The 26,619-nt window shown below is 48.7% G+C and overlaps 1 protein-coding gene across 2 annotated transcripts in view; it reads left to right on the forward strand.

Moving 5' to 3' along the window:
* Positions 1-26,619, forward strand: part of LOC149324358 (uncharacterized) — a 50,127-nt gene that overhangs the window by 17,092 nt on the left and 6,416 nt on the right. For both annotated transcript variants that reach the window (XM_089565586.1, XM_089565588.1), the window contains 4 exons: positions 3,367-3,500; positions 5,494-5,572; positions 25,786-25,857; positions 26,474-26,545. In XM_089565586.1, coding sequence (XP_089421712.1) covers positions 3,367-3,500; positions 5,494-5,572; positions 25,786-25,857; positions 26,474-26,545 — 357 coding nt within the window. The remainder of the gene's footprint in view (positions 1-3,366; positions 3,501-5,493; positions 5,573-25,785; positions 25,858-26,473; positions 26,546-26,619) is intronic.

The following is a 26,619-nucleotide window of genomic DNA, read 5'->3' on the forward strand; positions in this document are numbered from 1 at the left end:
TGCGCTGTATTCGGGAGCAGATTATAAAAAACCGGAGTCTCATAGTCGGTCGTGTTTTGCAAACTGAAGCAACAGTAGCAGGCACAATTTCTTTTTTCTCAAATATAAAACCGCACGCTTTATTCTAGAGAATTATTATTATCTGAGTAGTTTTCTTACAACAATTATACATGAATAGGACTAGCCGAGAACTTGCAACTGATGCATCATACCGAAATGTAGAAATTGCTGCGGGCAGACTTGAATGTATATTTTTCATTACTTTCATATGCCTTCTAACCAATCATGGTGAAGAACTCTTGGTTCTGTTTAGTGGATATCTGCTTAATATGGCTTTGAAAATTCCATGGCAAGGCATGCTTTAAGAAAACTTTCAAGCAAATGCTCAATCATATTTTTGTCTAGGTCGTTTTCATTGATGAGTGTTTATACCAAAGGGACGGTTTAGTTGTACGCAATGTTCGCGAGGCTGCACAAGTTCAGTAGGGACAAAAGTCCTAGATGCAGGGGCACTTGTGTTGTGAGGGCGCAGTCGCCAGAGTGACAATCGATGGCTTACGTAAGTAGGGTTGCGTTACCGCCAGCTTCGATGATGCTCGTGGTGGTATAACAGACAAACCACGGTGGCTCAGTGGCTATGGGGCTCGGTTGCTGACCCAAAAGACGCCCGCTTGATCTCGGCCGTGGTAGCCGCTTTTCAGTGGAGATGTAAAGACTATAGATAGGCCCGTGCACTGGGCGATGTCAGTGCCCGTTAAAAACTCCAGGTGGTCGAAATTATCCGCAGCTCTCCACTAAGGCGTCCGATGCAGCGTGAGTCGCTTTGGACCACACAACCACTTAAACCAAAGCAAACCAATCTAAACCGCGATGGTGGAACGCCCCGGAATTAATTCTGCTAAATAGCTCCATAATACATGCTCAGGAACTTGCCGCGGCAAAGATTCGAATACCGTAGACTGGAAGTTCACCGATATTAATCAGAATAGGCTGACGCTTGGTACAGTGCACCGGGGACCCGGAGATTGTGACAAACTAGGTAATAAATGTGTTTAATGTGATTGGAGTTCAAAGCACAGAGATAGCGCGGCGTGCAGGAAACCAGAGGTCACTTTTGTGGCTATAACGGTGCTTAGGTAAAATCCAGGGTTACTGAAAATTTGTACGAAGCGATGATAATTTATAACATCTTAAAGCGCCTTCAGAAAATTAACACACTCCTAATAATCCACCCAGACCCAGATAATTGACCACAAAAGCACAATAAACCAAGTTAAGAGGCCTCTAGTGGCTATTTCTTGCAGTCAAACAATGCTCCACAACATGAGGGCAATACCAGAGAGGGAAGGCTTCCAAGTTATGGGTTGAGCGCTGAAAACTTCGGCCAGCTTACGTTGTACCGAAACGGACCGCAAGGAATTTAAAAAGAAAGAAGAAACATCGGAATTCGTAGTGAGTTCGTGCGTGTTGTGCTTAGTACCGACACTCACAGCTGAAACACTTGAATGCGTGGTTAAGAGGTTCGGTCAGCGTCATATTGTTCCTACTGTGCCACTACATACAGCATATACACGCGCCCACTGCGGGGGCTGCATGGGCTTCCAAACTCCGCACTCAAAAATTCTTGCTGTCCATTATAGCCGCTTTATTAGACAACATTCTCACGGAAAAATTATTATATTTTACAAAAAGGGCAGGTAGTTATCGATAGCATCAGGGGAAACTCAGCGGTACGCAAACTGAATGCATCGAAATCGAATGTTTTTATTTTGAATGCACAGTCCCGGCCATAGTTTTACAGAGCACGCTTTTTAGAATAAATACTTTTCATGCTTTACCCTTTGAAAATTGCTGCAACCTAATATACTCTTTAGCGAACTCCGCTGGTTCGCTCGTGCACAAAATTAAGAAACCGGGCTACAAAGGACCAGCATCATAGTGATGCAGACTGCTTGTCACGGCACCCGTTTCCAACCTCGGCCAAGGAAGACGACGGTTTCGAAGGGTGTTTAGCCTCGTTCGAGCCGACGTTCTCCAGTATGGCGACCTCTAGCCGAGAGCAACGCAGCGACCTTTCACTGCAGCCCATTGTAGAAGCGGCAGAAGGACGAGTAGATTCAACCCCATTTATTTTATTATTAAAGATGTCCTGTGTTCAAAAAGAACTACTCCGTCGATGGTGCTGCCCTGCTTTTGGTCGTCCCAAAAAATCTGCGGTCGCAAGTTTCGCATGCTATGCACGATGACATCACATCCTGTCATCTTGGCTTCTCTTGTACCCTCCATCGAATACGCCAGTGTTCTTAGAGGCTGCAAGTTTATAAGACCACCAAGCCCGTTTCTCTTCACGTTTTCCATTTCCCGTTTTCCCTCAATTCCAACGCGTCCGTTGCCCAAATATTCTGCCGTGCCGAAGAAGCTCGTCGTGTAACCCGTTTACGTACACTGGCTTCTCAACGCCGCTCGAAAGAATACTACGACCTACATCATCGTGCAGTCACTTACTCTCCTGGAGAATTTGTCTGGCTTTGGACGCCAACCCGCAGGACAGGATTATATCAGAAGTTTCTGTATAAGTACGATAGCCCCTTACTTGTGTTGGAACGACTGAATGATGTGAATTACGTATTCGTCAAGGGGACGATGGATAAACGCCGTTCGCGCAAGACACAAGTCGTTCATGTGGCCCGCTTGAAGCGCTGTCATCATCGGTCTGCCTGATTTTCTGGTGGACGAGAATCGTCTGCCCCCGGGGAAATTTATTAATTGACGGTGTCAACTATTCACATATTTTGTAACGCGCTGGGCGCATAACACGCATGTAAAGATGTAATTCATGTGTTACTCATCGTTTATTCTGGCAGAAAAATATCGAAGTGTATTTCGATCATTCTGTGTAAACACAATCAGCTGCAAATAACATGAGATGAGAATCAGTGGTGTGTGAAACATTTTGCGTGCTCTTAAACGCGCGGGCGCTTGCTCAAGCCTGATCAAGCGTCTCCGCTTCCTTAAGGCTTGTTCAAGGTGACCCTCCCAAGGTACCACGAGAGACACGACCCTAACAGCTGGCCTTCTGGTTGTTGTCAAATTTTATCTTTGCGCACTAATCAAAACTAAGGTACTGCACTAATGAATGAACGAGTCTCGTAATAAGCCGTGCACTTACTCAGTCAGTAAAACAGTCACTCAATATTTCTGATTCATTCTGCCAGAAACTTCTGAATTACGTAAATATGAGGTTGTCACACAAAGCAGGCCTGGTGGTTGTGCTTCAATTTTTTGCTCAGCTAGTTAGATTAGTTGCCCTCGTGCGCTATAAAAGTACTGAGCCGAAAACTCTGGAACCTTTGTTCCCTGAAACAGGCGCACGTTGAGGAGTGCTTGAAGCTTCGCATGGAACACCAAGAGACCAGGGAAGAAGCGGCTTCAAGAGAGCATGAAAAACGTGTAAAAATTTATCCAGAAGATATAATTCTGAACGACATCCCCTCAAAAAGGTGAATACTTCGCTTTTTACGTGTTCGCGAAGGAGCTCAGTTTTGTGATGTAATTACTTCATACGAGTGGAAACGTTAAGTGGCGTGATGTAATAGCAACAGCGCTGGTATTTTTGCAATTTCTGGTAGAATAACCCTACGCTGTAAGCGATTTTTCTACCTCTTGGGAGTAAAGACGGCCGTAAGACACCGGAGACCAAATTTGGTCCGCGAAGAGTGTAAGCGCGCAGCAATTCAGCCGTGTGTACATTTCAAAACTAAATGTTTGAACACTGTTGGCAACAAGACAAATGGCGAGACGAATGACATCATTTTTAGCTCCCGCTCGTTTTCACGGCTCCACATTTCAAGCTTTGGCCTCTTATAAGCGAAGACCGCGAGAGTACCTGTCAAGTAAAAAAATCTTATATGCTAGTACATGGACAACCGCACACTTGCTGTCCGCACGGCGGGAATGGCTGCTGCTTCAAGAAAGGCTTAGTTCCATCGGAGCGATCGGCAAGTGAGAAGGTATACGAAATTTATCGAATCATATTTTGGTGCCAGTTGCGTAAAGCGCGTAAAAGATATACCGAATTTATTTACATTGCGGAGGCGTGCGGTTCAACAGTGTCTCACAGAGATGAGAACGGTGAGTCACTCACGACACCGTGCGCTCGATTCCGTCGGGCTCACTATTGCCGTGATCACAAGACATAATGAACCATACGACCACTACAGCGGCGTGGAAAGAAGACGGAGCCGATGGAGCGCCGGGAGTTGAGGAGTGAACGCTGGTACGATCACGGCATTGCCGGAACACTGCGGCAGTATACACATGCGGCTCGATTGCGTTTATCGAACCAAGAACGCCGTCCATCATTTATGTCGTAAAGTATATGTAAGTCTACTGCAAATGCTTAGCTATACACACTGCATGAATAATAGTAACACGTTTTGAATCCTGTGACTGGACTACATTTACAGCTCTCATGTAGCGTATTCAACCCACGTAATCGAAAAGATTAACCCCCCGTAGTTGTGGTCTAGCGACGAGCGCCTGGCTCTCAGCCGACGAGACTGCAGGTGGATTCCACAATGCTCACAGAATTAACATTTTTCTTCTGTTGCTGCCTTTGGATGTAGAAGAGGACAATACGTTGCTTGCTGCGGACAAACAGTGCACGCTAAGCTATGGTGTATTAGCACTAAAGGTCAAGCCGTGTATATTTAGTCACGAAAAGTGATAGTGGTTGTGGCAACTCAGTCTGTCCATGAGTGTTGCAAATTTCTATGCAAAATGAGGGTAAACTACTTAGAGTGTAAGGAGTTTCGTGTTAAGCCAGGGACAGCAATGTGGTATGCAACAAAACTAGTTTTTATGGGCACGCTTAATGAGGGTGTGCGCACCGAAGAGCTCTATTTCATTTCCTTTGGTTTATTGGTTTGTTGGAGTTCAACGTCCCAAAGCAACTCAGGCTATGAGGGACGCCGTATAGTGAAGGGCTCCGGAAATTTCGACCACCTGGGGTTCTTTAACATGCACTGACATCGCACAGCACACGGACCTCTAGAATTTCGCCTTCATCAAACTTCAGCCGCCGCGGCCGTGATCGAACCCGCGTCTTTCGGATCAGCAGCCGAGCGCCGTAACCACTGAGCCACCGGGGCGGGGCTACTTAATTTCGTAATCTTACTGCATAATCGTCTGTATTCTTCGAGACATGGTATCCCATCGTGTAGCTCCCATTTCCACCTGAAATAAAGATAATAACTGGAGTATACCTTAGTTCTCAAAAGCGCCGGGTATTTTTATAAGTGAGATCAAGTGTACGAACCAAACGTAGCCAAGTTAAAGCTGCCGCCGTGTGCTGCCGCTTGCTACAAAGGTGAACCGACGAGCCCTTTCACTCATATGAAAGCGACCGATAGTATGATCACATCGTCATGATTTCTCGATTAGAGAGATACCCTCTCACCTAATATAAGTTTCCTAATTATATTCTATTCCCAGCCGCCAGAGTGATGAGGAAGGGAGTGATCGATGCAAATTCTTGGAAGAGGAAGTAAAAAAACTTAGAGACACCATGAAGGTGAGTTACCTTTCATTTATTTGCTGCGCATAGCGTTGCGAATGGTACTAGTTCGGCATTCAGAGAGAAACTGAGTTGAATCACTAAGGCAAACTGGAGACGCTTCTCTCGCTCTAACCCGAAGCTTAAAGTCGTAAATAAGAACGGCTAGTACGTTCTCAGTCTGAAAAGTCGACTTTTCTAGCATCGTTAGCCAGGATCCATAACTTTTTGTTTTTTTCCGAGGGAAGATGAGAACACTCATTCAGCGGATTGCCCATTCCCGGGGATAACCAAGGGTACTGATTTAGGCCCACTGACAAAACTTTACTTCACCTGAGCTTTTGCCAGTCAATATTGCTACGGACGCTGGGAGGACGACGAAGTGGTTTTGTTAAGAAGACGACGCTGAGGTGCAAGCTTGTGTGCTGTGAGACTACTCCAAGCCGTCGGTCCCTTGCGTAGCAGATTACGTCTGCTGTTTCTATTACTGCTTCTAGCCGCCACGTATCATTTGGTGGAGGTTGCTAAATTCGATCCCCGACCTCAAGCTGGCTCTCCGCCGTGGCCGCCGTCTCGCCACCATGTCTAACGAGTCCGAGCCATCTCCCTCTCCGTCAACACCGCCAGCGGTCGTCGTCGCCCACCACCGCGAACCGGGCACGTTCTGCGGTACCGACGACGTTGATGTGGACGACTGGCTGGCCCTTTACGAACGCGTCAGCACGCACAACAGGTGGGATCCAACGCTGATGCTCGCTAATGTCATATTTTATCTGACCGGCACCGCGAGAGTGTGGTTCGAAACCCATGAAGAGGACTTGACCTCATGGGACATCTGTAAACAGAAGCTCCGCGACCTCTTCGGAAAACCCATCGGCCGCCAACTCGCCGCCAAGAAGGCCCTCGCGTCACGCGCCCAAACTTCCTCCGAGCCATACATAGCGTACATACAAGACGTCCTCGCCTTGTGCCGTAAAGTGGATAAAGACATGTCCGAGGCAGATCGAGTTGGCCACATACTGAAAGGCATTGCCGACGATGCCTTTAACCTGCTTCTATGCAAAGACTGTTCCACGGTCGCCTCTGTTCTTGAGGTGTGCCGGCGTTTCGAGCAAGCCAAACACCGGCGCATTTCTCACCGTTTTGACCGGCTGCCGAACACTGCTGCTAGCTCCTCGTGTGAAGATCTGCCAACATTGCGGCAGCCTTCCGACCCTGCTAACTTAACCCGTATCGTGCGCCGCGAACTGGAGGCGATGACGCCCGCTGTTTCTTCCTTGCCACTGCCGGACAACACCTTGGCCCTCATCCAAGCCGTGTGATGCGTCCCTTGCCCCGTTTGTGCTCCATGAGAACGTCCTCTACCGGCGCAATATGCGGCCTGACGGCGCTGACCTCTTGCTCGTGGTCCCGCAACACCTGCGCCGCAGCGTCCTTGAGCAGCTTCATGACGTTCCCACGGCCGGTCATCTTGGAGTCTCCCGCACCTACGACAGCGTGCGCCGCCGCTTCTTTTGGCCCGGTCTATACCGTTCTGTCCGCCGTTATGTGGCCGCTTGCGAGCTGTGCCAACGACGGAAGACGCCCTCGGTTCTCCCTCCCGGACACCTTCAGCCGATTCCCATCCCCGAAGACCCGTTTTCCCGTGTCGGTCTCGACCTGCTCGGCCCTTTTCCGGTGTCTGCTATGGGAAACAAATGGATCGCGGTCGCGACGGACTACTCCACGCGCTACGCTATTACCCGAGCGATCCCAACCAGCTGCGCAACTGATGTCGCTGACTTTCTCCTGCACGACGTCATTCTCCACCACGGTGCTCCCCGTCACCTACTCACCGATCGCGGCCGCTGCTTTCTTTCCAAAGTGGTCGCCGAACTGCTCCGCTTCTGCTCCGTCCGTCATCAATTCGCCACGGCCTACCATCCGCAGACGAACGGGCTCACTGAACGTCTGAACCGTACCCTCACCAACATGATTTCCATGTACGTCTCCGACCATCACCGCGACTGGGATATTAGCCTCCCATTTGTTACATTCGCCTACAATTCTACGCGTCACGATACAGCCGGTTTCTCCCCTTTTTATCTTCTCTTTGGCCGCGATCCTTTGCTGCCCTTCGACAGTGTGCTGCCCGCCACCGCCTCCACGAGTCCTTACGCTCGGGACGCCATCGCTCGCGCCGACGCTGCCCGTCTTGTCGCCCGCCAGCGGCTGTCAGCCTCCCAAGTCAATCAGAAACGACGTCATGACTGTCGCCGTCGTGAAGTCACCTACTCTCCTGGCTCTCTTGTTTTACTCTGGGTCCCTTCCCGCCGTGTGGGCCTTTGTGAAAAACTGCTTCCCCGATATACAGGCCCTTATCGGGTCGTACGTCCGGTGACCGCGGTGACGTACGAGATCACCCCGCTACATCCGCCATCCTCGGCCGCTGCTCCCCGCACCGACATCGTCCATGTGTCCCGCCTCAAACCTTACAACTCGCCGTCTAGCTGGCCTGTGTAGTGCGCACCGGGACGGTGCTTTTGCCGCGAGGGGGGTCATGCTACGGACGCTGGGAGGACGACGAAGTGGTTTTGTTAAGAAGACGACGCTGAGGTGCAAGCTTGTGTGCTGTGAGACTACTCCAAGCCGTCGGTCCCTTGCGTAGCAGATTACGTCTGCTGTTTCTATTACTGCTTCTAGCCGCCACGTATCAATATTGTTTATGACTATTTGATTAACTGGCCTTTGTTTTTCACGTCTCTCGATGGTCGCGGTAAACGTGCAGACTCACTTCTCGGTATGATTCTAAACCATAAAGTCGAACATATTTCAACTCTGAACTCACGTCTGCTCAACCGCACACCTGACTTAAACAGTAGCGACGTGGCACGTAAGTCTTTTTGCGGCAGTGCAATAGATATAGCAGATGCGGAACGATCTGGTGTGAACGCTGCAGGTAGATGGCAAGCAAGAACCAGAAAGGTGCGGCTGCTAAAAGAGAGGGCATGCGCTCTCTATGGTATGCTCCACCAAACACGTTTGCAAGAAGATGCTCAAGCCCCGAGTTCTTCCCTCACCATAAGGCACTAGTTTCGAGCGTACCATTGATTACCCCAATCATCACTAAGATGTTTTACCGGACTACTGCGACTATGAAATCCCGATGAGCGATGTGCCCAGAATGTGGTGTTTCTGAAGCAGTGAAACATATGATTTATAACAGCGTCGCATTATATGCCGAGTAGGACGCCCATGCCAAGGCGTCATGAGGATACTAGCTTCAGCTAGGCTTTTGTTCTGCCCTTTGTTTTTTGGCACTCTGTGTCTGGTGGAAGCGGGCAGGTCTCCTCAAAAGAGTTTTTTTTTTTGGTTTCCAGACAGATGGCAGCACGTACCTAACTATTTTGGCACCATTGGCGACAAAAAATGGTTCCGTTAAGGGCTGATCATTTTATTTAGCAGTTACCAATTGTATCGATATGAAAACTAATATATACGGCAGCAGAAGAGTTTACACTAGATAGCTAAGTTAGAAAAAAATGCGGACGAAAGTTGCTGATTACAATAACATAGCGACTTTTCCCTGGGAACTCGCAGGACATCAGCACAGAAGGCATCTTAGGTAAATGGGCCGGCCTGAACAGTCCGGTTATCAACGATGAGAATCTAGTAAACGAATGTTTTCTTTCACTTGCACGTTATTCATCTTATTGTAAATTAAAAACTTTTTGTGCCGCTCCTTGGGCGATAAAGTCGCACTGATTTTTTTGGCCACAAAAAAGCGAGAAATCTGAGCACACTTTATTTCTACCAACTTCTGCTCTGTACTTACTGAGACCAGTACAGAGGTACTGGGATCGGCCTGCACACTCAATATTCGTCACTGTTTCGTGTAGTTCAGTTCAGAAACGGAGAAGTGTTTTGACGCTTGGTCATGACGCGAGACACGTAACTTTCTCTGGCACTAAACAGAAAAGCGTTAGTCTTATAAAATATGTCCTTGCTAATCTTAAAATATTCCCCCCTTTATAGCAATATGATTCGTTCTGAGGATTTCGGCACCATATTTCGTTTTTTGCACAGCAAGTGTGTACCACTCGTTCAGAATCCACGAAGCTATTTTGGAGACACTTTTTCTGTATTAATTTTTTATGCGGCGCCTTTTCAGTAGTCTTCAACGGAAATGGCTGAATGCCCCTGTTGTCATGAAGGGCTCGCAAGCAGAGTTATCGGCCCACATATCAAAGATTCCAAAGGTCCCCGAAAGACTGCATGAACTAACACAGAAGCCGCAGGTGTAGCCCTGTAGGTGTAGCCCTGTACGTTATTTTTATTGAGCAGTCCCTTAATATAGAAGTTTCCCGCGATAAAATATATCAAGATAAGCAGAAAATAGCTGAATGGGATTGAGTCCCTAACATATGGATGAGTGGCCTTTCTCGACAACGTCCTCTGAGCGACTTGTGTGATCAATACGACCCTCCTCAGAGCGCTTTGACAGGGTCAGTTCCTACGCGCTCAATTATACACAATGCTTCGTTCACACGAAATGGCACTACCATCTCCTGAAAAAGACGGGGGTACAAAACTTCAATATATGCCAGACTTCAGATAGCTTCAGACTTCAACCCTACTTCCTCAAAATATAACCGAGGAAATCTAAATGGAGCATAGTATAGTTGTCATGACATACGTAGGTATCAGACGAAAAAGCTTCATCCCACAGTGCGATTCGAGTGACCGCTGTAAAACAGGACAGTTTCGGTTCACGACGCTTCAGACAATTCGGCCATCGCCGTAACACCTCGCGTACTTTGTCAGTGTAGCATTTATTGACAATAAAACATCCGTTCTCCTACCGCCACCACGGGCACGGAAGTAGTTGGAACCGAAACTAACTAGAGTTTCCTACGCCTAACCAGGCCATCTAATCTGTGCGTGTAATAAATACGTCGACCGGTGTCGTTAATGCTACCAGTTCTATTTGCAGAAACTTCTATGCAATAGTAAGAAAATTACATTTCTGAATTGTAGAACTGAAATGCCAGTGTGAAAAAAAACCTTAGCATGTAAACCTTGAGTATTATGAACCGAGTATACTTATGGGAGATTTAATGCTTGACGCGGATTTCAGGAACACACCAACGGTGCTGACGACACGCCGAACAAAAAACAGGCCGTCAGGAGCAGCTGGCGTTTGTCTCGGAACTAACATCAATGCTAAGTATTGTTGCAGGCAGCGCTCTACCAATTCGCGGATGAGGGCGCTGTAATCCCGGCGAATTTAGGCCCATGAAGCAGGCTTTCACAGGGTGTTCGTAAATTTCTGGGTTTCATCATTGCCGAGTACAAAGGGTTACGCTAACGCTACCTCATCAGAAGCGCCTCAGACGGGCCATTTTTGTGTTGCTCTACATCTTTCCTATTCACACTTGAAAGTATAAATTTGAATCCTTATTTTAAAAATTTATTATGTAATATAAAGTAATTATTATAGCAAGTCGACCCAAAAAGCCTTTTCAAGGTACTATATGTTTGCATGTTTCCAGTATTTATTTTTACAGTCATCGTGATTGATTCTTTAGGTATAATTTAGTACATTTATACGCTTGCTTGCTATTGACTCAAAATCCTCTGTTATAGTCTTTAAGAAACGTCGCATGCATAAGAACCACGGCGTAAGAATATATTTGGGGCGGACACTGCGCCCGGTGGCGCGGAAGTATCTTTATCGCTGCTCCTTGCCCTTCCCTCGAATGCAGAGAGATGGCGCCTTAACGTAGGGGTTTGTCTAGTCCCGAGCTGCGGCGGCCGTAATGCAGGTGTTGCGCGATCTTTCGGTGCCGCGGCGTGTAGTACGCCCCCTTTGTTGAGTGCTGCAAGGCACAGAAGGAATGACACTGCTTTAGACATCAAATTATTGTGGGCGACTTCGTGTTTTACTTGATGGGACTGCATGAATAGGTGAAACAACATCGAGGACGGGGCCCTGAGATCCTTCCGAGGTAGTTACCGATATGCGTTCACTGCAAAGTTTTCTTCATTCATCTGCATGAATGGTGAGAGCGTAGTTAACTCTACCGACTATTAAATATAAAAGTTAGGCCGCAAGGCGTATGCTTCCATATTTGTGCCAAAGACCCTATACGTACATTCAGACATTTTTTGAGCAACAAAATGCGCCGACGCTAAGAGTTGATGCCCGCCGTGTAGAAAATATGGTCAACTTCGGACAACTAGGGTTCCTTAATTTGGAGTGAAACCTTGAGGGCATTTCAGCATTTCGGCTGCATCAAAAATATTGCCTCCGCAGCCAGGAATAAAAATCGCGCTGTAGTGCAGTGTTGTGAACGCCTTCACCGCTATTAAAACGATCACAAGGAGCGAAAAGAAACAAAGTGTGCGTTTGCGACGTTTTAATAGGCAGTGCAGTGCACTTTTAGCCATGGAACGCGAAAATGGTTAGTGGAAATTCCCCTGGCATCCCTCCTGCTGAGCTCACCTTTTACGCCTACGCCGACGATACTGAGCTGTTGTCTCCCTCATGGAAGGACTGGCGTTCACGGGCAGTGGTATAACATTTCCGCTACACTAAACTGCGATTGACGGATGTCAGTTGAGAATAATTGCAGTCGGTAAGGTGAAGCGACTTGTTGACCTCAACAATGTTGGGCCACGAAAATCTCCATTAGCGTTCTAGCAAATTATGCAAATTATGCAGCTGCATATCTGTTGTAAACGTTACCGGCATGTCTTACCATGCTTTGTTCCTCAAGGAAAGACTGGCGTGCACGCGCAGTGATATAACACTTCCGCTACACTAAACTGCGATTGACGAATGTCAGTTGAGAATAATTGCAGTTGGCAAGGTGAAGCGACCTGTTGACCTCAACAATGTTGGGCCACGAAAATCTCCATTAGCGTTCTAGCAAATTATGCAAATTTCGGCGAATTATGCAGCTGCATATATGTTATAAATATTACCGGAATGTCTTACCAGGCTTTGTTGCACAAAAATGTACAGCGGGTGCAAACTGGCCACAAGATCGCCGACCAAAATTCATTGCTCCGCTGCCGTGGCATTTACTACCACGATATAAAGAAACGTGAACAGAGAGGAGCCTAGGCGCTCCGCTGTTGTCCTGTTTTTTAAACACGTTTTTACTTCGGTGGTAGTGAAAAGATGCTAGTGTTGTTGTTGTCCCCCGCGTACAACAGCGCATACCCACACAGGGGGATCGGCCAAAAAGTAGGGCCTCAAGTTATCTGTGACGCATTCTAGGATGACTCTAACGTCTTTTTCTTACCGCCTAGGTAAAAGCGCCATAAAAAAAATTTGAACGGCGGAGCGCGTAGGCGCTGTGGTGTTCGCCGCGTTACTTTCCATCGTAATAGTATAGAGAACGTTGAGCACCTAGAATGTTAAGTACCTGGCGCAATGCACAATAGAACAAACATTAGCACCATGAATAGCGGTGGTCCGACGTATTTTCCCGAAAAATAGTCCTTGCCAGAGCCTTGTTTATTCGGCAAAAATAAAATCCTGGAAATTTCAATAAATACCATGTGATAGCCAGCTCCATGCGCCCAACAGCCCCGCGATCAAAGCACCCTAATCCGCGACTTGATGAAGTACTGTTGGTTTGTGCTAACTTAGCTGCCCACGAGACAGCTTGGCATTGCGTTTGGTTCCGAGATAACTACCAGCAGCTGCAGATAGTAGCCGAAAGAATGAGCGAGGCGCCTTTCTTTGGCGATACTTCCTGACTGACTGACTGTGGCGATAATTCCTGACTCTGCCCAAATGCGTGCAGAAGAACAATGACAATATCATTTCTTTGCATTAGAATATTGCGGCGCTAACGAGCAGCGATGTATATTAGCACGCTGTAAAATGGCTCGTGAAATGCGTTGCTTTTCACGAAAAAAAAAAGGGGCGTAACGATGGTTTGACTTATGCGGCCATCTTCGAGGGGCAGGATAAATTTGATTTTGTGTTAAGTAGTCCTTTAACGTCCCAAGGGTGCATCGCACAGACCTCTGTAACCGCCAACGGTTCCAAAGACGTAAAGAATGAGCTCGAATAAGTCGGCCTTTAATAAAATGCAGGACTGGTAGCTTTTAAGCACGTCCACTCCAGTGGTCGGTGGACTGAGAAAACACACAGGCTTCGGCTATCTTTGGGGAGTTGCCATGAAGGATAGTCTACGTCGGTCGTGTCGCACGCGCTCTCCCACACTGGCTCGACGGGTACAGTTAGCGGGTCTGTGATGGGATTACCGGGTCTCTACGGTCCTGGTAGTCAGTCGTCCCGAAGCTATCAACTTTAATTGCCACAAACGCTAGCAACCTATAGAGCTCGGACGTAGTCAAAGCAACGTCTGGAAATTTTTTATGCTCCAGTTGCACATAATCGGTTGTGCTGTAGGAGCACGGCATGTGGTAGCATCCACAGAAGAATGTCACAGGGCATCACGAAAAATGGTGTCTTCCCGATACCCAAAACGTATAACCCTCTGATGTTGAGCACTGAGTCGTGGAGCTTGCGGAGTGTTGTCGTGTCGGTCGGCCAACGAATAATAGTAATAATAACAAACACTTTTATTTTCCAGAAAATATGCTTAGATTTTTAAGACAGGTCTGCCCAAGCCAAATAGGCTTGTGGAGCAGTACCCGGCAGTCGGTGAATGACGAAGATATTGCAATGCAGGCCTGACAAAACAAGCAAACAAAAGTAAGCATAATAATAAAACAAGAACAAAGAAACAGTTCAAGTTACCGGCACAAGAGTTTTTAAGAAATGCTTTAATTGTGACAGCCAAGAAATTGAAAAAATAGAATGAGGCAGAGAATTAAATATTTTGGTATATAATAAACACGAGTGAAGTGGCAATAATGAGTGTAGCAGTGAGGTACCGAGGATGTCGAAAGGAACGAACAGGAATGAAAGGAACCAAATATACACTTTCTCAAAAGTGAGCACGAATAATTACATGATGAAAGAGGGCATCAGAAGAGGGCAGTTGTAAAAACGAAAATAAATTACAGTCAGGTGAGACGTCCATGCTGCATGCCACGGTGCAGAGAATGTTCTTTAGTATTGCATTTAATTTCATTCGCCAAGTTTTTGACCAGTGAGAAAACACAGCGACTCCATATCTGAGTTTAACATAAAAAAGAGAATGTGCAATAAGGCGGCAGTATGCGAATCCTGGAAAGTACCCCTGCTGATATCATGTCCTGTCTCCTAACCTATTCTGGAGCATTGCGACTGCATCCTCGTAACATGATTTAGTTCTAGAAAGGCCCACGATGGCTGAGGCAGCTTTGGCACCTGGAAGAGTGCCAAATATTGAAACTTCTCGGTGGAAGTGAAACAAATGTTTCGAGGGATACTTTTGGCTAATTATTCCCAGAATTCGCTCCACCGGAGAAAGTCACCAGAGAAAGAAGCGATAGTCAGTTTCCGTAACTTGGCTCCAGGTCTTTCTGGAGATCCGGCGACAACTCGAGCAGTTGCTCAGGAAGACGCGGTCACCGCGGTCACCTTCTGCGTTCGCATTGCAACGGAGACGATGAGAAAGGCTTGACAATGACAGAAAAAATTCTTTGAATTGATATTTAATTTTAGGCACGAAACCGACGCATTCTGGGAAATTGTTACTTTCGGGTCCGAGATCGTTATTTGAATATTTAAGCCAAAACATTTGTACTGGGGAGGAAGAAAAATGCGTTTCACTAAATTCTCAAGCACATCTCGCACCGCCTCCGGAAAAGGTTTTCCAAGCAAGACGAAATATGCAGTCTTCATTGCTATCAACCTCAAAAAGTGAGAACTTTGTCACGATACCGCTAATTTGAAGGGCATAATTTTTTGAAGGGTTCTTTTGCGACGACGGGATATACAGAAGAATCAAATTACGAGCTGATTAAGCCACTCTCTGCGTAAAGAGCAAATAGCCCTGATAGTAACGCCAAGAATAATGAAATAAAATGCTGACGTCACAATTTATTACAGGCTTCAAAAGAAGGACTGAAGAATCTAGAGGCCGATGTAACGGAACTGAAGATGCGCCTAAATAGATTTGAGGTGCGTTGTTCATAAGCAGAGTGAAGCTGGTGCATAATTTATTTATTTATTTTAAAATACTGCATGCCTATGTGGCCCAGGCAGGAGGGGCAAACAACCTAACAATACACAAAAGAAACGAAAAAACAACACAGCATCATTCGGCGACAACAAAGGAAAGATAAAAACAACAGCATTAAAAAATACAAAATGAGACAACTTAACCAAGGAAATGTTTTTCCAATGCGTTGCTAAAATTGCTATTTTGAAAAAGGGATTCTGGGAGCATGTTCCAATCGGAGATGGTTCGGGGGAAGAAGCTACACTTAAATGAATTTGTTCGTGCGAAGATAGGCTGCAGTGTGTGTTCCTTACCGTGTCGTGTACGTCTGGTGGTAAAAGGTATAACATAGTTAGGTATTGGAATGTTTACCTCGCGTGAAAGAATCTTACGGAGGAACAAAATTCGGTTTATTTTTCGGCGGTCTGAAAGAAGTGGGATATTATTTTCTGCCATTAGCTTTGTGGGAGAATCAAATCTGCTGTATTTGTGGAAAATAAACCTGACAGCTTTCCTTTGAATGATTGCAAGGGAGTTAATGTTCTTTTTTGTATGCGGATCCCAAATAATAGATACGTATTCGAGCGTCGTCCGAAGAAAAGTGTTATATGCCAAAATCCTAATATAAGAGGGAGCGGAACTGAGTTTTCGTTTTAGGAAACACAATGTTGAGAATGATGAAGAGCAAATTTGGGATATGTGCGCTGACCAGTTTAATTGATTGGTAAGTATTAGTCCTAAATACCTATGGCTGGCGGCTTCTTGAATGTTGGAGCCTTGAAGAGAATAAGTGAAAGTGCTAATATGTTTTTTTCGTGTTACACGTAGCAGTACAGTTTTCTTGATGTTAGGAGCCATGCTACAATCCACACACCATCGATCAATAGCTGCCAGGGAATCTTGGAGAACACCATGATCTGAGGATTCCCTTATCTCTTTGAACAATACGCAATCATCAGCAAATAATCGTATGGATACTGAATTTGGAACAACACCAGGCAAATCATTGATATTGTAACGGCATACGACCTTCGCAACCAAGAGCGCGCTGCGGTATACAAATAAAGAAGAGGCGCGGCGCGAGCGCGAGGGGAGAGCGCGCGGCGCTAGCGCGTGAAGCAGAGAACAAAGGGGAATCGCCGCGCCGGTTATGTCTGAGTCTCCTGTGTCTGAGTCTCTGTGCCTTTCTCTGTGCGGGCCCGCCGTCCCGTAACATTTGGTGGCAGCGGTGGGATCATGCCGCTCACCCGCTCCCAGAATCAAGTCCCCGACGTGCCAGTCGACAGGACTCCGCCACCAGCCGACGGCGCCGACGACGCCGCGGCCGGCATCGCTACACCTGGGCGCTCGGAGGGGCTCGGTTCTCCGCAGCGGCTGGACGCCGGTATTGAGCGCCTCCTCGATATTTTTACTCAGCGGATGGACGCATGGGAGGCCCGTCTGACTGTCCAGGCTGGGGAGATGGAGGCGATCCGGCGCGACTTCCGTCGCCTTCTGCCAGGCGAGCCGAACACGGGTCCGGTGCCTCTGGACGTCCCCGCCACCGCTGTACCCAGCTCTGCCGTCGCTGTACCTGCGGTCGTAGCCGCCAACAGCGTACTCGGCGCGGGCGCATCATTGGACGTCGTGGAGTTGCCCACGTTCGACGGCACCATCTCGTGGGATGCTTACCGCATCCAGCTGGACAGTATTGCGGCGGCGAGAGGCTGGGACGAGCAGATGAAGGCACGGATGCTCGTCGCCAAACTGAGAGGCCGCGCGACTGAGCTGCTGCAGAACGTGCCGCCTGACCAGCTGGGCTCTTATACTGTCCTGGCGGGCCTCCTCGCCGACCACTACAGTGCCTCAGGTCACCCTCGTGTGCAGTACCACCGCCTGCGAGTCCGCCGTCAAGAGCCCGGGGAGACATACCAGGACCTCGCCGCCGCCATTGAACGCCTGGCTCTGCAGTCGTTGCCGGGGGCGCCTCAGAACGCCGTGGCCCTGGTCGGCACCGAGGCATTCGTCGACGCCATCCGACTCCCTGAGGTGCAGCGCTTGGTCCGCTCTGGGCGTCCTGAGTCCGTCCGCGCCGCCATGGCGCTCGCCGTCGAGGCGGAATCGACTTTGCTGGCCACGCGGGGGTCGCCACCGTCTTCCGAGCACAGCGTCCCGGTGCAGGCTCCTCGGTTCTCAGTCCCCACAGCGGCCTCTACCCGACGCAGGCGTAATGACACCCGCACGACCTGCTTCCGCTGCGGCCTGAGGGGACACTACGCGAGGGACTGTGCTGGCCCTCCGAAGTCGGAAAACGATTCGGTGGAACGGTGCCCCCGGATAAAGTCCGTCCCCGCACTCCTTAGTTCGCCGCGTCCCCTTCTTTCGTCGGCTTCGATGACAACGGAAGCTCCCTACGTGCTCGTTGACGTCGCCCTGCTTGATCGGCACGTAGCGGCCTTGGTCGACACTGGAGCGGCTGTTAATGTGCTCGACAAATCGCTTATTGTCAACGCGCCCCACCTGCTTCTTCCAGCCGCCAAAACCCGGCTCGTAGCTTTTAACGGCGCCCCGGTGGAGCAAGTCGGACGTGTTACCATCAACGTGACAGCACTCGGAAAGACCATCTCCACCGAGTTTGTTGTCGCGGACAGCCCTATTTGGCCAGTGGTCCTCGGGTGCGGGTGGTGCCAGCAAGCCGGAGTCGTTCTCAATTTTACCACCACAGAACCACGTGCGAGCCAAACTCTGTGTGGGCCGGGTTGGCTTAGCTGGATTTCCAGCGTCGGTGTCACCCTGTGGCAGTCCCTGGTGTCGGCGACGAAGCGTGCTTCGGGATCTGTGCGCTACCTCGGAACGAAGTGGCCACGTCGAGTCAAGCCAGTCGACGTCACTACCGTGACTGTGGCGACCGCCGTGACTCTGCCACCGGGTGCGGCAACTTGGGTGCATGCCAAGTCTGACAATCCGATCACAGCGGATGTGATTTTCGAACCTACCCGGTGTTCGGCTCCGGCCCGAGAGATGATCTCCCCTCGAAGCCTTCTGTCGGTGCTCAATGGAGAGGCCCACGTGTTAATGCTTAATATCAGCCGCGCACCGCTCGTGCTGACTCCCGGCACGCAATTTGGTGCAGCATCAGTCTTGGACTCAGCATCACCGGTTGCGTCTTTGCAGCATGAAAAACCATCTCACCACACTCCAGCGCCGGCGGTCCTATCATGGGACGCATTTAACTTTGGGCCCACCCTGACCTGCGCGGAGCTCGCCTCTCTGAAGGCCTTGCTGCTCGAGCATCGCAGTTGCCTTGCTCTAAGCGCCAGTGAACTTGGGTGCACTTCCTGGGCCCAACACCGGATAAACACCGAAAACCGTGGGCCTATTCATCACCAACCTCGCCGTGTCGCGCCAGCTGAACGGAGAGTCATCCAGCAGCACGTATGCGACATGCTTGACCAGGGAATCATCGCCCCTTCTTGTAGCCCTTGGTCCTCCCCTGTCGTCCTTGTGCGCAAGAAGGATGGAACACTCCGTTTCTGCGTAGATTACCGCAAGTTGAATGCTATCACTCGTCTCGACGTGTACCCGCTGCCCCGCCTCGACGATGCACTTGACCGCCTGAAGGGGGCCCGTTATTTTTCCACCCTAGATCTGCTGTAGGGCTACTGGCAGGTGCCTGTTCACCCCGATGATGTGGAAAAGACAGCATTCGTGACTCCCGACGGCCTCTACCAATTTAACCGTATGCCGTTCGGTCTCTCAAATGCTCCAGCCACCTTTCAGCGCCTCATGGACCGCGTCTTAGGCCATATGAAGTGGACTATGGCGCTGGTCTACCTGGATGACGTCATTGTCTATGCGGCCACGTTTGATGAACACCAAAGGCGACTCAAACTCGTCCTGGAAGCCCTTGCCTCTGCTGGGCTTCGCTTAAAACCAAAGAAATGTTTCTTCGGTTTCGCAGAGGTCACGTACTTGGGTCACGTTGTGAGCCGGCATGGCATCCGTCCCGACCCGGAGAAGCTAAAAGCGCTTACGGCTTACGAAGCTCCCACCACTGCCAAGGAGCTCAAAAGTTTCCTCGGATTTGCTTCATACTTCCGTCGTTTTATACCCAACTTTGCCAAGCGAAGCGCTCCGTTGACCGCCCTACTGAAGAAGAATGCAGCGTGGAGTTGGACACCGGCCCAACAGCTCGCGTTCCTTGACGTCAAGCACGCGCTCCTCGAGCCTCCTACGTTGGCCCATTACAACGAATCGGCCCCCATCGTCCTCCACACGGATGCCAGCCAAGATGGGCTCGGCGCTGTCCTTCTGCAGGAAGACGAGTCTGGTGACCATAAAGTCCTAGCTTATGCCAGCCGCCAGCTTTCCGACGTTGAGCGCCGCCGCCACTCTTCAGAACTCGAGTGCCTCGCCGTTGTCTGGGCCGTCGAGAAGTTCCGTCCCTACTTGTACGGCCGTCACTTTACCATCGTCACGGACAATAGCGCTCTGACTTGGCTGCAGTCTGCCAAACACTTAAATGCCAAGATTGCACGCTGGTTCCTGCAACTTCAAGAGTATGATTTCACCATAGTGCATCGGCGCGGCTCTGCACATCAGGATGCCGATTTCCTTTCTCGCCACCCTTGTTCCGTGACAGCTTTGACGGACCTCAGGACTGCGCAAGCGCAAGATCCCGACGTTGCTGCCATAATCCACTCCCTTGGCACCGCCGTCGGCGCAGGTCTCCGCAAACTGCGCCGGGTCTATCAAATGAAGGATAACCTCTTGTGTCATGTGAAGTGGTCCCGTGGTCGACCACCCGTGTGGTTGCCAGTTGTGCCGGCAACACTGCGGTCGCAAATCTTGCGCGGCCTACACGACGCTTCCATGGCTGGTCACCTTGGTCGCAGCAAAACCTACGCACGAGTGGCGGAGCGCTTTTGGTGGCCTAATATGTCCAGAGACGTCAAGGAACACGTGGCGTCCTGCCAGACGTGCCAGCTCAGGAAGTCATCCACACGAGTAACCAAGCGACCCCCGCAGGCGTTTTCGCCGCCGAGTTCACCTTTCGAACTGGTTGGACTGGATCATTTGGGCCCGTTCCCGAAGACACGCGCCGGCAACCGGTATATTCTGGTTGCGGTCGACTACTTCTCCAAGTGGGTCGAAGCACTGCCCGTTCCCGACACGTCGTCCGCTCATGCCGTCTTGTTTGTGGAACAACATCTTGTTCTTCGGCATGGTGTGCCACAACGCCTCATCACTGACCGCGGGAGCTGCTTTATGTCCCAAGAATTTGAGCGTGCCCTCCGCTCCTTCGGCATTGCGCATTCCACTACATCCGTCAATCATCCCCAGTGCAATGGCCTCGTGGAGCGTGTCAACCGCACCCTTACGGATATACTCGCCTCCTACGTCGCTCCGTCCCACACAAACTGGGATCGTTTTGTTTCTACTGCAGCTTTTGCACTCAACACTGCGGCTCAAGAAACAACGCATGTCACGCCGTTCTCAGTCGTCTATGGCAGAACGCCCTCCATCCCTCTCGACGCGCAGTTGGGCCTTCGCCATCCTACTGCGTCACCGACTGACTGCGCCCAACGACTTCGTTCCGCCCGCCTCGACGCTCAGCGCAACCTTCTCACGGCCCATGCGCGTGCGCAAGTGGCCAATGCTGCAGCACCACCACCTCCCTCCTTTCGGTCCGGTGACTCGGTCCTCGTTCGCCGCACCATCCGCGCGACTGGCCGTGCCGCGAAGCTCTTGCCCCGATTCCGCGGCCCTTACCGTGTAGTTGCACGGCTCGGCCCCGTTACGTACCGTCTAGAAGACCTCCCCGAGCTTCGACCACGCGGTGTACACCACATTTTTCCGGAACATGTCTCCAACATGAAGAGCTATGTCTCCGGCACCCACCGTGATCCCGACTTGGCTCCCACGTCCTCCCTAGTGCCGCCCTCCCGTACCAGCACCAGGCCTCCCTTCCTGTATGCCGCCCCTTAAGTGGAGCGCTGCTCCGTGAACACAATCCCAAGTCCCGCGGTGCGAGAAGCCCTCGCACTTTTCGTACGGCGAGGAGTCGCCTACAAGCAGCCCCGGGATCTACCGGGACCGTCTCGTGTCAGCCGACACTGTCATCACGACGTGACGATGCCGCCTGCAAAGCGAAGCACGCGCTAGGGGACACCAGCGGTGTCTTCCCCCTCTTATCTTCGAGACCGGAAGAGACTCTTATCTTCCACCTCTTCCCCCCCCCCCCCCCCCCCCCCCCCGGTGGAAAGATGTAACGGCATACGACCTTCGCAACCAAGAGCGCGCTGCGGTATACAAATAAAGAAGAGGCGCGGCGCGAGCGCGAGGGGAGAGCGCGCGGCGCTAGCGCGTGAAGCAGAGAACAAAGGGGAATCGCCGCGCCGGTTATGTCTGAGTCTCCTGTGTCTGAGTCTCTGTGCCTTTCTCTGTGCGGGCCCGCCGTCCCGTAACAATATATAGGAGAAACAATAAAGGACCCAATACACTTCCCTGCGGCACACCAGAAGAGACGCCCAGGGAACCGGAAACTGCACCATTTACATCAACAAACTGACTCCTGTTTTTCAAATATCCATCAATCCATTGATTCACGTAGAGAGGAAGACCGATGAGCTCTAATTTATAAATAAGCTTATTGTGGGGGACCGTATCGAAGGCCTTGGCAAATTCTAGGAACAGTATGTCAACCTGTCCCGAATTTTCAAGAACGCAAGAGAAGCCATGAACGGTAGTCACAAGTTGCGTAACTGTTGACATTCCCTTTCGGAATCCGTGTTGAAAAGGTGAGAGTATGTCTTTGCTACTGAGAAAATTCCTTATAGTACCAGCCAGTATATGTTCTAAATGATTGCAGCAACTGTTAATTATTGACATAGGACGATAATTGGATAAATTTGTTCGATCGCCCGATTTATGAATTGGTACTACCCGTGCGACTTTCCAGTCAGAAGGTAAATCACTTGAACGCAAGGAAGCTGCGAACATGTTGGCCAAGTATTCCGCTATTTGTGAAGCATAGCGTCTCAAGAATGCGTTTGGAATACCGTCAGCTCCGCAACCTTTCTTAATATCAAGTCTACGTAGCAATGATAAGACACCGTCTGCTGAGATAAAAGGAATAACAGAAGGAGTTGCGCAGTTTTTTGGCTTTCGAATGCCGGGATTCGCAGTGAAAACGCTTTGAAAGTAACGATTAAAAGATTACGCGATTTCCTGGCCCTCAGTTAACGTAGTTTCATTAACTTTTATTTTATCTATCGCTTCTTTTCTCTGACTGAGGTGACGCCAAAATCTGCAAAGATTAGAAGCTAAAAATGACGGAAGTGTAACTCTGTAGTACTGGTTCTTTGATGTTTTTAACTTTTGCGCTAGTACGTGCTTTAATTCCAGAAATCAGGTCGTAGAACTTTTGTGTTGCCTACGATGTCGCTTGATTTTTCGTTTCAGGTGAATAATCTCTCGGCTGACCAAGGGATTCTTTCGATACGGTCTTATTTTTCTCAGAGGAGCAAGACTAGCAATACGAAACAGTACTGTTTCTTTAAATCTATTCCACAAAACATGAACATTGTTGCTGTAGCTACTAATTAGGGAAGTTTCTAGATAGTCAATGACGGCTGTGTCGTCAGCCCGACTAAAGTCTCGTATGCATACAGGTGGTACGTTCCGAGAAAATTCTTCACACTTAAGAGGACAACAAAACGATAACAAGTCGTGATCAGAAATACCCCGTTCAACGCTCAAAAAGCCATCAGAAAAAACTTCACTCACGAAAAACAAATCAAGAAGGGCACTTTCACGGGTGGGTTCCCGAACTATTTGATACAAATTCAAAGGCACCATAATATCTAAGATCACATTATTAGATTCACATTGCCCGTAAGTCAAACACTTCCAATCTATACAAGGCAGATTGAAATCACCTGTTAATATGATAATATTACAGTCACGCCTCGCAGACAAGTGATCATACAAACTTTGAAGGAACAAATCTGCAGAGTCGGGTGGACGATATACAGAACAAAGTAAAAAATATGTACTCCATAGGGATACGTACAAAAATAAGCTCTCATGGTCAGGTATTTGGTCTAAAACAGTAACCGTTACAGAGGACTTCGTTATGACCGCCACCCCTCCGCCGCGAGAACAGCGGTCACGCCTGTAAACTTTGTAACCAGGAGGAACAATTGTATCGCTAGAAATGCCGTCATGCAACCAGGTTTCTGTCAGGATGACTATGTGCGGGTCGTACGAAAGGAGGAGGCATTCGAGGCTGTCGACTTTGTTAACAATGCTCCTGGCATTGAGCGAAAGCATACGTAATTGGGGCATCTGAAACTGGGACCGCTATGAATCCGGCTGAGTGGTCCGACTGTCTTCTAGATTTCGCATAATGCATGAGTCATCCCAAACGTAAGAAGCTTTATCCACACGAAGTTTATCTCCAACAAATAATATCTTTTTGCCTGCGTCTTTCTCTGCTTTTGCGCTTAGCCAAAGTAATTTTCGCTTCCTTAGTGTTTCTGCGCAGTAATCGTTTTGAATAGAAATGCCAGAGTCTTTAAGCTTGCGTACGTTACGCCACACCGTTTGCTTCTCAAGATAGTTTTGGAAGCAGAGGATGACTGGGCGAGTAGAGGAACCCTGCCCCAGCCTATGAATGCGTGCGATTGATGTGAAACTTACCCCTAGTTTTCGATTGAATACCTCATGGATAACCTTACGACGCAGGCCATCTTCAGTTTCGTCATCCTGTTCTTTAATGCCAAACACGACCAAGTTACTTCTGCGACTACGATCTTCCAAATCCGTTAGACGCGATCTCTGTGAGTGAAGTTCTTCTTGGCATTTCTCAACAATTTCTTGCAATTTGAATCTGCTGCGAGTTTTTATACACTTCCTTAACATCTTCTTCCACCTTATCTATACGCACGCCAATATCCAATACAGCTTTTTCAGTCCTTTCCAGTCTTTCCTTTACTACCGCCAGGTCATTGCGAATTGCTTTCTGACCTTCGAGAAGAGACTCGCACATATCCGTTACCGAAGAATTAGTGGGACCAGGATTTTCCTCGATATCGTCGCAGAGCAGCAACTTTCAAACATGGAAACAATCAACAGCAATGAGAGAGAGAGTGCTTGGGCTCGGCACAACAACAAGATTTCTTTCATCACTTCTAAGTGAACAACTGTAACTAACCTGCAATAAGATGGGAGGCATGCTTAACACACCGTCCGTTGCGCTTTCGCCGAGCCCACTGAAGTTCTAAGAATGCAGCCCAGAGTTTTTATCCAGTGCTGTTGGTGACGTCACGTGCCGGAAACTTGGTACTGCCGCCTGAAGGAATGTGTCGATGTGATAGGCGTGGTCCCATGCCCATGCGTTGTCCCATGCGACGCCGAATTTTGCTGCTTGTTCTGTGGTTCCATCGCCATGTAATTGAAACTTTAGCAGTCCGGCGGAAGATAGCACGATTGCCTGCAATAAGATGGGAGGTATGCTTAACACACCTTCCGTTGCGCTTTCGCCGAGCCCACTTTCTCGCAAAGCTCAATTCTCGCAAAGGTGGGCGCGGTTCCATACCAACAGGCATGTCTGCGTCAAGCCCTCGAACGAGAAACAGTAGTGATTTATGTGCGCACAATTCTTCATATATGGAAGAGAAATGCAAAAATCGAAGCTCCTTCAAAGCACGAAAAGTTTTGCACTAGGATGATTATTTTATTTTCGGAATAGCGAAGACAGTTTGGTAGGAATATTTATATCAAAAAACATGGTTTTTATGGCACTATCTGTAAATCTAAAAACGCTCTTGCGGTTTGATGAAGAATGTTTTTTCTCTTGAGTCGCAATCAGAAGGTAGTCGCAAGGGTCTCCACTTCCGGAAAACACAAGACAGAGTTACCAACTTCCTGTTGCTACAGGGCGCAAAAAACAGGAACGCTGTGAAGAAAACCCTATTTTGATTAGCCTTATTTTTGGACGCTATTTTGTGAAGGAGACATATGGAACAAAAACTAATATGAACAACTGCGTATTAGACTCATAATAAAGCGCAAAATCCAGGATTAGTTCAGGCAACAATACTGAAATAACGGATGCAACTTTCCTTCTTATAACAGGACTCAAAAGCAGAATGCAAGGCATTGGCCGCCCAGGTAACGGATTTGAAGAACCGTTTTGCAGGCTATGAGGTACGTTGTCAAAAAGTTCTGTCAGAGGAGGCGCATCATTTCGAGAAGGCCAATGTGCCTTCAACCACTCGAGTGGGAAGCTGCGCTTATTTATTTTCGCCCGCTTCTTCTCGTGCGAACTTTAGGAACATGGTGAGAGAATAAGAATATTTTCCAAACGAAAAGCAGCAATTTGAGCATCGTGGAGAGCCGAGAAAATTATGTTCGAGGGCGGATATTTGAATTTGGGGTGGGACACCTAGGTTTCTAAAAGTTATTATTCAGAAAGCATAATTGATTTTAGAGCATAAATATTTGCATTGTGTTCTTTGAGAATAAATCGAAACATATTGTTCCTTTCTCCTAAAGACGTATGGAGTGGACTCCACTCAAGGGAAATCTCAGCATCGCTACATTTAACAGCTTCCTAGTGCTAGTAACCATAAGTACGAAATTTTGTGAAGGGAGAGCTAGGCTGGATAACTTTTTTGCGGAGATCTTCTTTTGCGACAAGGCACATGAAATATAACCAAATTTTGTTCAGAACTTACCAGAATTTGCACAACAAGCGTTCAGAAGGCTTAATACTGTCTACAAAAGTCATGTAGTGATGCCAAAATCTACATTTTTTTTTCAGGATTTAAAACGAGACAGCAAGGTATTGGTCGCCGAAGTAATGGATTTGAAGAAGCGCCTTGAAGGTTATGAGGTACGTTGTCTTTGCCTTTTGTCCGACCAGGCGTACCATTTCCGCAGGTGTGGCATTATTTCCAACGTACATTC

The sequence above is a fragment of the Amblyomma mixtum genome, unplaced genomic scaffold (assembly GCF_055824585.1).
Source record: "Amblyomma mixtum isolate Tamu unplaced genomic scaffold, ASM5582458v1 scaffold_47, whole genome shotgun sequence".
In the NCBI taxonomy this organism is placed as follows: Eukaryota; Metazoa; Arthropoda; class Arachnida; order Ixodida; family Ixodidae; genus Amblyomma; species Amblyomma mixtum.